General features: G+C 50.3%; 1 protein-coding gene across 4 annotated transcripts in view; it reads right to left on the reverse strand.

The window, feature by feature from the left end:
• The window catches only part of CARD14 (caspase recruitment domain family member 14), a 29,063-nt gene that overhangs the window by 12,832 nt on the left and 3,908 nt on the right, over positions 1 to 12,323 (reverse strand). For 3 of the 4 annotated variants that reach the window (XM_018063639.1, XM_018063637.1, XM_013972522.2), the window contains 8 exons: positions 10,507 to 10,696; positions 8,259 to 8,486; positions 6,935 to 7,072; positions 5,679 to 6,004; positions 2,992 to 3,159; positions 1,906 to 2,025; positions 1,161 to 1,286; positions 511 to 666 (listed from right to left, as the gene is read on the reverse strand). In XM_018063639.1, coding sequence (XP_017919128.1) covers positions 511 to 666; positions 1,161 to 1,286; positions 1,906 to 2,025; positions 2,992 to 3,159; positions 5,679 to 6,004; positions 6,935 to 7,072; positions 8,259 to 8,469 — 1,245 coding nt within the window. In that variant the 5' untranslated portion in view covers positions 8,470 to 8,486; positions 10,507 to 10,696. Of the gene's footprint in view, positions 1 to 510; positions 667 to 1,160; positions 1,287 to 1,905; positions 2,026 to 2,991; positions 3,160 to 5,678; positions 6,005 to 6,934; positions 7,073 to 8,258; positions 8,487 to 9,108; positions 9,157 to 10,506; positions 10,697 to 12,323 lie in introns of those variants that run through there. The other variant, XM_018063638.1, reaches the window with a different exon arrangement.

Here is a 12,323-nt window from a genome sequence, read left to right on the forward strand (position 1 = left end):
AGGGTCGGGTCTGGCTGTGCTTTCCAGGTGTCCCTGGGTGCCTCTGAAGAGTCTCACCCACCCAGCAGGGTGTCTGGAGCTGGAGCTGCTGGCAAGACCATAATTAGAGGTTTTACAGTAATTTTAGTTTTTTGAGAATGGAGCTTCCTTCGTTTCTATCACTCAGCTCTCAGGTAGTTTACTTTCAAGCATCCCAGGAAGACATCACCCACTAGACCAAATGATCACCTGCACAGCTTCTTATGCTTGCTTTCTTCATTGAGTGCCGCACATTCCAGGTTCCAGAACCTTCCACCAAGCTAACCCTTCTGTGACTTGCATAGTATTAGCATAAAGAGAGATGCAGAAGCAGACTCAGCCTGCTCCACTGGATACCGTCAACCTTTGATCACACTACACCTCACAGGAGCCGGCACTGTGGACAGAGCTGAATCTGGTGGTGCCAGTGGGCCCATGTGGCTGGCTTAGGTCTGCCCCAAAACCCTGCATCCTCCCCCCGGCAGCGCTCACCCCCGGTGATGACTCGGCCTGCACCTGCAGCCGCTGGACCTGCTGGCGCAGCTCACAGACCTGGTCCATCAGCTCAAACACCTTCCTGCGGAGGGCGTCCTTCTCAGTCAGGTTCTGAGAAATTTCCATCTGGGCTCCATCCCTCGCTGAGTAGGCCTGGGAGCCGAGATGGAAGACAGGAAGGATCGATGTCCAGAGGATGAAGAGGCTGTGTCGCAGGAGTCCAGCCAGAGAAAGCCCCTGTTTCTGGCCTGTGTTTACCCTGGACTCCCCTGGTGTGCAACACACACAGCTCGTTCTGTGGCTTACCACCATTTATGATTCATGTAAAAGTGAGCAGTTTCAGTAACAGTCAATAAGGAGGTGCACACAAACACCTCCTGCTAGAAATGAAAGGAGGGAAGCTGATGTACAGCAGGCATGGCAACCGGTAACAGTGGCGGGGAGTTGAGAAACATCCTGGGGACCAAGGAGAGAGACTCCGAGTCTGGAACCTGCTGCCACTGAGGTCAGGTGACCTGGCTGGCCAGCAATAAGCCACACTCAGAGTGGCCTTCCCGACCCTCCTGAGACCCCTCAAGGACTGCACCTTCGGTCCTCGGAGCCCCTCAGCCTGGCACCCAGGCCGGCCCCTCACTCCTCCCAGGTACCTGGTCTCGCTCCTTCTGCAGCTCGACCACTTGGCTCTGCAGGGCGTTCATCTTCTCCTTGTAGATTTCACAGTCCACCTTGGTTTTCTGGAACTGGAGCAGAGTCTGCTCCTTCTCTTCCCAGTACTGGATGGAGGGGGACAAACATGGCCCACGAAGGTCAGTGACTCTGAGGGTAGGGCTGAGGATGGGGGTGGGGGAGCCTCGGGGAGAAGTGAGGGAGGTGGTTCTCGCGAGGAAATAAGGTGAACTGATGCTCATTTCTTAAGTGCTAGATTTCAGGTGCATCTAGAGTTGCCCTGTTGATTATATTTTAATTTGATCATCAAAATATGCATGGGTCCTGCATGTCAAATTGTGTTTTGTTTATTCCATGTCCCAAAGGGCATACCTATTTTCCCTCTGCCCACCTCATTCTCTTCCACTGTCTCCTTTCTCTCGTCCTCCCCTTGCCTTTTACAGCAACTAAATGAATCCCTGGCTCTCACCCTGGGGCCCCCGTGCACTGAAAATCATTCTGTGTTTTTATCGCTTGTTTGCCTGACCTACTTTCTCATCACTCCATAAAGTGGACGTGGCCTTTAGCATTGGATTCTGAGTTGGTGCCCAGTCTAGTTTGACAAAGGAATAAGTGAACAGGCCAATGCATTTCTTGGGTAAAGTTGGTTTTAAGCTCAGTGTGGATTAAAGAATCTGCTTCCTCATGCAGGCAGCCCGGCCCCTAAGCACAGCCCAGCAGCGTCACCTGCTTTCGTTGTCTCTCAGCGGCCACCGCCCGCTCCCTCAGAGAGTGGATGCGGTCCACCAGCTCCTGCCTGCTCTCCAAGGCCTCGTCCAGATTCTGCTCCAGAATGTCCTTCTCCGCCTGGCACAAAGAGATGTCAGCCCAGGGACCCTGACCTCCCCGAAGGCCCCAGGGAAACATCCCCATCATCTCGTCCCCAGGACAGGAGGCAGGAAGATTCAAGTCCTGGTGTGGGGATGGATTTAGCTTTATTACTGCATGTCAGGCAGGAAAAAAGGCAAGGTCAGCAATCAAAATGGGGAACATGCATTTCAGCTCCACGTGAGTGTGGCTAGGAGACAAAGAACAGGAAGCTGAAAGCCTCTGAGGGTAGTATAGCGCCTCCTTCTTTCAGGCAGTTTCAGTCTGCTCCCTCAATAGATCCAAAGGCAGAGGCTTCCAGGAGGGCAAATTTCAAGGGGTGAGGCATTCCCTCTTCACGCTCACTTTTATGAACGATGGCACAGTTCAGGCCAGGTGACCCACACCCCATGAATGTCTGTGGAAGGATTAGTTCAAAAAATAGATATTTATTGTTCGAAAGGGACCGGAGAGGAGAGGCAGATGATTTGCATAATTTCAGGGTGCTGGCAACACGAACTTCTCTGCATCTTACAGTTCCCCACTCCCCCGTGCCTGCCTGAGCGGGATGGCGGAATATTCTGCAGGCAGAAAGTTCCCCCCTTCCACAACCTTAAAGCTAATCTCATCAATTATAATCAGGCTCCATTTACTCCAAAACAACATAGCAGCAGCAAACGAGCTAAGACTTTTCAATACGTGCACAATAGCTTTCAATTTTTCCAGCATATGGGGTCTGGAAAGAACGGGAAGGAGGGATGTGAGACGGGGTGGTGAGGATGAGTCACTAAGTTTCATCTCACCCAGACCTTAGCTACACCTCAGTGGAACCACCTGTCAGAAATCCCACAGTGTGGAGGCCACAGGCCAAGGCCAGTGACACTACCTGCTGGCCATCAGGGAAGGAAGCTGAGCCTTGGGGGGAGACCAGGGCAGGAAGTGAACCTTGGGGGCACCAGGACCCACCAGGCTGAAGGTCAGGGAGCGGAGCCTCTCATTCTCCTCCTTCAGGCGGCTCAGCTCCTCGTCTCCAGGCTCCAGGTCGCTGGCCATCTTCAGGGACCGCTCTCGAAATTCCCGCTCACAGGAAGAAGACATCTTCTCTCGCTGCAGCTCTTGCTTCATCAGATACAGCTGCCAGAGAGGAGAAGGAGGGGGAGAAGGTCACTGCTGTTTCTCCACTAGACTAGGAGTAGGGTGTGGTCCTCAGCCTTTCTCCTTAGTGATGATGCTTTTCATACTCAAAAAGGTTCCTCTCCCAAGATTTCAAAATCCATAAAGGGTTTTACCTAAAGAATAGTCCCTGTAGGATGATAAAAGCATTTTAGCTTTATCTTACTGGGAGGTGTAGGGGTTAAATCACTGAGCTGGGGTCCCCAGGAACAGAGAAAGGAGCCCTTGCCATCGGCTCTTGGATCTGACAGCCAGTGCAGCCAGGGATGAATGGCCACTAAGCCTCCTCCAGCATGGCCCTGCTTCTCTGCCTTTCCACATTCCACTAAATGTGTCAGGTGAAGTGGGGGGCAGCCAGAAGAAACCCCAGGGGATCTACCAGAATTAGAGGTTTGGGTGTGAACTCGTGATTTCTAAACTATGTGCGTGTGTGTGTCTACGCATGGCTGCATGCCATGTGCCTATGCGTATCTGTAGGTGTACGTATACCTGTGTATCTATGTGCATGTTTCCTAGCCCCCTCTGCTAAAACGGCTGAGGAGCAAAGACACCCCAGTAGCAATGAGCACACCTAGAGCCCAGACCTTGGTCACTAAAAGGAACTGGGGCCCCTTGAAGAAATGGTTGACTTTGGAGCTGAGGTGGGGTGGGTATGGGATGATCCTGGAATATCTTGTGATGATGCAAAGAAAGTCAGTGCTAAGAAAACTCGATGGCATGTCATGTCCCAGGACACAACATATTGAAGGGGTTCCCACTGCCAAATCTAGGACACCTTGAGCACCAAACTAAAGACAATGACATGTTACAGATTACTGGAAATAGGAATCCACGCATCTGTGCCAATAACAGATGCACAAGTGTGGAAAGGAAAGGCTCTCTCACGGTCAGGATGCTGAGGGCCAACTGGTCACCAGGGGGAGCACTGGAGATGGGGCTCATTATTTTGCAGCCACCAGAGTAAAGATGTGCTCAGGCAAGAATCACTGGTCAGGCTAAGTCCAGGGGAAGGTGTCAACATGAAGCTAGGGTGCTTGCTGGCCGCAAAACGCCTCTCCCATACCCCGGATTGCTTACCAGCTGCAGGGAGTAATAGTAAGAGTACTTTGGCGATTTTGGTACAATACCTGATCCTGGACTGGAGGGAAAATGCCATAAAGAATGTACTTGCTCAGAGGTTAAAGCATCTGCCTGCAATGTGGGAGACCCAGGTTCGATTCCTGGATTGGGAAGATCCCCTGGAGAAGGAAATGGCAACCCACTCCAGTATTCTTGCCTGGAGAATTCCATGGACTGAGGAGCCTGGTGGGCTACAGTCCACGGGGTCACAAAGAGTTAGACACAACTGAGTGACTTCACATACATAAAACTGGAACATTTTGGGAGAATGGCATTGAAACATGTATAATATCATACAAGAAACGAATCACCATTCTAGGTTCGATGCAGGATACAGGATGCTTGGGGCTGGTGCACTGGGATGACCCAGAGGGATGGTATGGGGACCGAGGAGGGAAGGGGGTTCAGGATTGGGAACACGTGTACACCCGTGGCGGATTCATGTTGATGTATGGCAAAACCAATACAATATTATAAAGTAATTAGCCTCTAATTAAAATAAATCAATTTAAATTAAAAAAAACTGGAACACATACAGTAGATTTAAGGATTATATGACTGTAATTTTATGAAGTCGACAACTGCACCACAATTATATAAGAGAAATTTCCTATTTTTAGGAAATATACATCAAAATGTTTGGGGGTAAAGGGCCATGATGCATTCAACTCAAGTGGTTCAGGAAAAAGTGTGTGTACGCGTGGGGAGGGAAAGAGAGAGAGCACAGTAATAAAGAAAAGGTATGTGGATGTATTTGTATTTTTATCTGTATATTTTTGGGTAAATTCAAAATTCTTTCTAAATAAAATTTAGAAAACTAAAATCAAACAATGCCATAGTTAAAAGCAAATGCCAAAATGACAAGGAATGACTATCCTCCATAAAGAACTCTTGTAGATCAATAAGAAGATACAATAATAACTATCCCCAACAGAAATATGAGTAAAAGACTGTTGGGGTCTGAGGGGGCCTCACTAGTAATTCCTGTTCTCCCATCTGTATCCAGGACCAGCTGAGAAAGACAAAGGAGGAGCCAACAGAAGTCCCCTTGGTTACTGATGCAGTTGGAGGGGAGCAGGGCTGGCTGGTTCCACTATTCCATAACAGCCACCACTCCCAGAATAGCCAGTCTCCCAGAGGTAGGATGAGGAGGAGGGCTCCCCATCATGGGCACTTCACAGACCAGGCGATTGCAGGGCAAGGTGGTTGAGGCCATGTAGCTTATTAGAGGGGGCCCTGGTGGAGAAGTTTCCTGCAGGGGTGTTGCAGGGAACGGGAGAGGGGTTCCAGGAGATAGGCCAGCAAGTGCAAAGGCCCAGAGTGGGGAGCAGCTGGTCAGAATGGTCACCCTGAGCTGTTACCTCTTCCTGCAAGCTGCGGCAGCGCGTGGTGGCCAGCTCCTTCTCCTGCAGTGCATTGCTGTAGTGCAGCGAGAGACTCAGCATCTCATCCTTCAGCTTCAGCACCTCGTGGAAGTGGGCGCTGACCTCGCGCTTCATGCGGCTGTGATCGGTCTCCAGCTGACTCAGGGCCTCAGCGCGGGCCTCGGCCTGGTCCAGGCGCTCCTGCAGCTGCTGGCACTGCCGCAGCAGTGCCTCCTTCTGCCCCTTTTCCTGGCTCAGCTCCTCCTGCAGGCTCCCGATGGCCCCGGCCAGGCACTCGGTCAGCTTGGATGTCTCCATGAGCCCTGAGGGACAGGGCAGGTAGGCCAGGGGCTCCTCGTCCTGCAGGGTCTTGCTGCCTGCACCCACACTCTCAAGCAGGGCCCCCACCCTAATTTGTGGGTCACTGTAAATGCTTCCAGGCTCAACAGGACTCGATATTTCGGTTAAATAAATAGCACGACAGGTGATTTTTGTCCTCATTCTTGGCTTCCCTGTGGGACCTGGCTGTTTAAACCTAACTCCCCATCCCCTGCCACCATCAGCTGAACCTTGCTCGATGTTCATTCTCATGTCATCCTAAGGAAAACATAACAAAGAACATGAATCTGTATAACAGAACCCTGAATCCCATAAACAGGGGCTGTGATGACAGATAGGCTGAAATACTTTCTTATCCACAGTTTTGAGTGATGTCGCCCTGCCCCTTCAAATACCTAAATCTTTCAACAGCTTCTCCAGGGAAGCCTAAAATGACTCAGTTAATGAACAAGACCTCATCTCCCACCTGGCCGGTATAAATCTTTACTTAGAAGCTCCTCTCCTTTTTCCCGCTGTCGGCCCCTCCCAAGAGCCAGAGCTGGGCAGGACTGGGCAGGACCGAGTAGGAACCGGTTCCTTCTGCCTCAAGCACCTCAAGGTAAAGGTTTTTTAAGAAAGGACACACTTCCTCTTTGCCTGTGCCTCTCAGATGCAGGTTCCATGCCCCATGAGGGGTCTGCTCTTGGTGTTGGATAGTTAGGGACAGAGCTTGCCATTTATAACCCGAGGTCATGGGCTCTGCCTACCCACCCCCACTAGGGTTAGTGTGTGTGTGGGGGGGTGGGGGTCTCCTCACCCCCCACAGTCTGGAGGGTGTGGTTGGAGCACAGGGACAGGAATGTCTGCCCAGTTTGGAATAGCCTACAGTCAAGGAAGGACACCTCCTCAGCCCTGGTTATATCCCCAGATCTTACCACTGAAGTTTGTGAAGTCCACGCTGGGCTGAAGCCCGGTGACTAGGGTGTAGATATCAGGGTTGTGGAACTTCAGGCTCTCCAGGAAGGCAACGGCCCCATTCTTGCCTCGAGTCTTTAGCAAATCCAGCAAGTACCCTTGGGAGAGAGAACAGTCTTAGCTAGCCAGGTACTGGGTGGGCTTCCCATGAAGGAAGCAGAGTACAGTGGGGTGGCGGTCATCCTTGCACATCTAGGAATCAGGAGGTCAAAGCAGTTTTCCAGGGTCGATTTACTACTTCCATGATGGTGGTCAGACTCGAAAGGGGTCAGGCTGATATTTATTGAGGAACTGCTACAACCCAAGTGCTAAGAGTTGAGAATAAAAGACTCAAAAGGATAACTGTTGCTCTCCAGACCTCTCCCAGGTGTGTTGTGGACACATGCAGACACACATGTACAAAGCAGGTGGGAGGGAAGAAGCAGATAGCAGTGCCCAGGGTCTGGTCCTAGAGAGGCTCAGGCCTTCCAAGCCCACCTAGATCCCATTCCTCTCAGCTTAAATTAGCTTGAATTAATTTCTCCCCTATAATGGTCGTTAGGCAACAGGCACGAATAGTATCACATTGATAGCTACCACTTACTGCCTGTTTTCGAAGGCCCAGGCTTTGAGATGAGTATCTGATAAAGAGTAACTCATTCCATTCTCCTAACAACTTCATATGATGAAGCTTTCCTGTTTTTGAATGAATAAACACAGCTAGTCAGACAATCAGAATCAGCTCCAGAGACATCTGGAGTGGGTTGAGTTGTGGCCCCCAAAGTTATGTCCACTTGGAAGCTGCCAGTGGGACCTTGTTCAGAAAAGGTTTTGCAGATGTAATTAAGGTAAGGATCTCAAGAGGATGTCCTTCTGAGTTATGCAGGTAGGCCATAATCCAATCACAAACATTCTTATAAGAGACAAAAAAGGAAAAGACAGAAAGAAGGACATGTGATGATAGAGGCGGAGATTGCAGTGATGTAGCCACAAACCAAGGATGCTGGGGCCACCAGAAGCAGAAAAAGGCAAAGGTTTTCTCCCCTAGAGCTTTCAGAGGGAGTTCAGCCCTTCTGACACCTTGATTTCAGGCTTTTGGCCTCCACAGTGTGAAAGAAGACGTTTCTGCAGTTTTAAGCCACCCAGTTTGTGGTCGTCTGTGGCGGCATTTCTGGGGCACTAACCCAGTCCCATGACTTGACCTCAGGTAACCTCAAGGTCCTGCACTCCCTGCCCTCACACAGGCCTTTCCAGCACCACCTGCGCCAAGCCGGCTCTGCAGTGGGCTGGGACACAGGTCCTCACCGACTCTCATGGCTGTGTTGCTGAACCTGGGGCTGTGCAGCACCTCCTCCTCGTCCAGCTGGTCCAGCACCTTGGCCTGGCGCAGGTAGGGGGTGAGACGACTGGGGCAGATGCTGCGTACAATCCTGCAGCGGTGGTCCTCCATCATCTCCCACAGCACCTCCTCGTCCAGGGAGGTCAGCGAGGAGTCCGTGCGGCACAGCTCCGCCATGGCCCGGCCTCAGCACCCTGGATGGGAAGGGTGGCCACGGAGGGCTGGGGTCAGAGACACAGCTTCCTGTCCAGGAGGTCTTTCCGTCCAAACCCTCTTCCCCAAGTCAGCAGTAGGGAGGAAATGACCAATTCAGAGAGGTCATGACACTCGCTCTGGCCCAGGTGTCCTGTGACCAGCAGGAGGATGCTGTCCATCCTTATTGTTGATATCAAGTCAATCCCTCAACCAGGAGCAGAGCAAGCAGAATGCGGTTTCTTTTGGATTCAGGAGACTGGATTTGCCTTTAAATCTCAGGAAGCTGCCCCTGGCCTGGGGAATGGGTGTACTGAATGAGGGTGACATTACAAACCAGATGGATGGGGCTTTCCCTGGCGGTTCAGTGGTTAAAACTCTGTGCTCCCAGTGCAGGGGGCCCAGGTTCAATCCCTGGTCAGGTAACTAGATCCCACATGCTACAGCTAAAGATCCTGCATGCTACAGCTAAGTCCTGGTACAGCCAAATAAATAAAAAATAAAATAAAAATCTGTCTCATTGAAAAGACAAAACAAACCAGATGGATCTAGAACATGTATTCTTAATAGGTGTGACAGAGCCCTCAAGGGGTCAAAAATTGATTCTTGAGCAAAAATTCTTACCCTTCTGTGTACTAGAGTGGGTTGCCGTTTCCTCCTACAGGGGACCTTCGACCCAGGGATCGAACCCAGGTCTCTTACGTCTCTTGCTTTGGCAGGCAGGTTCTTTACCACTAGCGCCACCTGGGAAGCCCATATAAAGCACAGATATACATAAACAGACAGTATATCTGTAAGGTTAATATCTCATGAAAGGATGATTGGGGAAAGGGGAGACACAATCACATCCAAGAACAAGGCCTTGTGTTAAGAGGACCTCAGAGGACCCCCTGCCCAGACTGCCAGCCACAGATGCTCCCTGGCTTTGTAATGAGTCACCTCCACAGGTGTGCCCCTACCTGAGCCCCTCTCCTCCCTCCAGCCCTGGCACAAAGTCACTAGCCCACTGATCCATCTAAATAAGATGCTTTTAACCTGCAGCCTGTTTTAAGCATCCTAAAAAAAGTCCTTCAAATTATTTAAAATATCCATATACCAGTCACACAGATTCAACCCATCTTAACACTTTGTACCTGGTCTCCTTTTTAAGGACACGCAGTTAGAGACAGCTCAGTTCTGGTGTCTCCAGGTCCTGTCCCTCGCTCTCTTCTTGCAGGTAACTTCTGGACCACGTGATGCATATGACTGTGTCTACACAAGGCATCTTGTCATGTGCCCCCGGGAACCCCATAAACAGTGTGGTACTGGGCATGGCTCTACACTCAGCCTGTTTATTTTTTTGTTATTTTTGCCATACCATGCGGCTTGTGGGATCTTAGTTCCCCCACCAGAGATCCGGGTCCATGGCAGTGATAGCCCAAGTCTTAACCACTGGATAGCCAAGGAAGTCCCTCAGCCTGTTTTTTGAGGTTTATCAAATGGATACATGCAGCTTGATCTATTTTAAAACTGTGTACTGAATTCAATTACACTAAGAAACCACAGTTGGTGCTCCAGTGGATGGGCCTTAGGTTGTTTCACCTTTTTCTCCAACACACGCAGTGCCACAGTGACTGTCCATGTATGTCACCTTGAGCACAGGCGGGAGAGTTTCTCTCAGACCTGAGAATTCCTATGATTTGGTTCTTTTCATTTGGAATGGCAAGGTGGAGCAGCTGAAGTCAAATACCTGTATTTTAAAAAAAGCTTTTGGCTGTACCACACGACACATGGGATCTTAGTTTCCCAACCAGGGATTGAACCTGTCCCCCTGCTTGGAAACTCAGAGTTTTAACCACTGGACCACCAGGGTAATCCTTCAAATACCTCTTGAAGAGGTCTATATACGAAAAATGCTTGAAAACTACAGCAAATCAACCCTTGTAAACTAAGAAAACAAGGAGATGGTCACTGGTGAGTCCTATCCCCATGGAAAGCCCCCTACAGTCCATGCGAGGAGCCCCATCTTTAGCGAGGACTCACCAAAAACTGCTCAAATTCGTTTTTGCAGGCACTCCTTGCGGTGGGATGGGATCCCGGGTCCCTCTGAGGCCAGGTGTGGTGCCGGCAGGACGGGGCTGGGCGAGAAAAGCCTGAAAACCCGTGCTAAGATGATCTCATATCTATCTTGAGCCACATGACTTGCACAGAAACTGAGTTTCGGCACCAAAGACTAATGCAAGGAGGGAGAAAAGCAAACTGTTCCAGGAAACAATTCGACAGATCTTTGATCCCTACCATTTGCTTAGGAACTATAAAAGCTTCCTTGGGGCTTGGAACCAGGCTTGTAGAAGGAAAGTGAGCTTTGAACCCTAGGAGACCAAGGAGAGTGCGCAGGTGCAACAGTCACACGGTGTGTCTCTGTCACCATGGGGCCAGACTCCACTGACACCCTTCCCCTAAGTCTTGTACTCAGAAGGAGGGATCTGCTGACAGTTGTGGGTGGGAAAGGGGCATGGGGATCTCACTGGTTGAGGAAGAAGAGGGAGCAAGCCAAGAATAGGAGTCCTGCCCTTAGGTGGTTCATTCCTGGTTTCTTCAGGGAACAGCTGATGGATGCTTAGGAATCAGGGTTTTATAGGTTGAATTGTGTCCATGAATCAGGGTTTTATATGTTGAAGTCCTCACTCCCAGTACCTGTGAATGTGGTTTCATTTGGAAATCATGGCAGATGTGATCAAGATAAATTTGTTCGGGTGGGGCCTTGAATCCCTTATGACTTAGTGACCTTATCAGAAGAGAAGCGATCCAGAGACAGACTTACGGGAAGAAGTCATGTGACCACCAAGGCAGAGATCAGAGTGATGCTCATAGAAGCCAAGGGTCACCAAGGATTGCAAGCAATACCTGAGGCTCAGAGAAAGGCATCGAGCAGATTCTCCCTGAGACCTTCAGATGGAGTCTGGACCTCCTGGCGCCTGGATTTTGGATTTCTGGTTTTCAGAACTCAGGGCAAATACATTTCTGTCATTTTAAGCCATGCAATGTGGTAATTTATTATGGAAGCCTTGGGAAACTAACACATAAGCGCAAAGGGAATTTGGAAACTGGCTCAAGTCCTGGAGTGCCCGGCCATGTCCAAACAGTCAACTACACACTTGAATGGAAAGCTCATGAGCTCCTGGGATCTCTACCCAGTGGAAGTCTGCATCTCTTTGGTGCGGCCTTTCAAATCGGGATGACCTACCTTGCATCAGGACCAGCTGTGCAATCCACAGAGCCCAGTAAAAAATGAAAATATGGGCCCCTAGTTTTAAAAGTTTCCAGAAGTTCTAGACAGTGACAGCAGAGCATTAGACAAAGCACAGGGTCCTAGGGACAGGTCACATCCATGAAGCTGGCCCTGATTTGCATGATCAAGGGGTCTCCAGGCCCCCATTCTGTAATTTATGCCTAAATTCCTATCTCATCCAAGTGATTCTCTTGTGATATCAATGCCCTTCTGTGAGGTTCTCTTTTAGATGTCGCTGGGGGAATAAGCATTCACTTCTTGGCACCTAGAGGTGGGTGGGCTTGTCAAGAGATGAAGGGCCAAATGAGACGCACCTTCTCCATGGCTGCCAGACTGGTGACTTGGGGCCAGGACAGGCTTCTAACTGGTCAACCACCCAAGGACCCAGGACAGAGGATCAATTCCAGGAGCAGTCCTTCCCAGCCCCATCCAGCCCTGCCTCAAAAGGCCATAGTCTTTTGGCCTTTTGAGGTGTGGCAGCAATAATATATCAGGTGCCCAGCCCTAGTGCTTGGCCAAAGGAGGTTGGGCCTGCAGTCACCCAACAGCCCTGCGCCCCCAGCCAAGC

The sequence above is a fragment of the Capra hircus genome, chromosome 19, assembly GCF_001704415.2.
Source record: "Capra hircus breed San Clemente chromosome 19, ASM170441v1, whole genome shotgun sequence".
NCBI classification, from domain to species: domain Eukaryota; kingdom Metazoa; phylum Chordata; class Mammalia; order Artiodactyla; family Bovidae; genus Capra; species Capra hircus.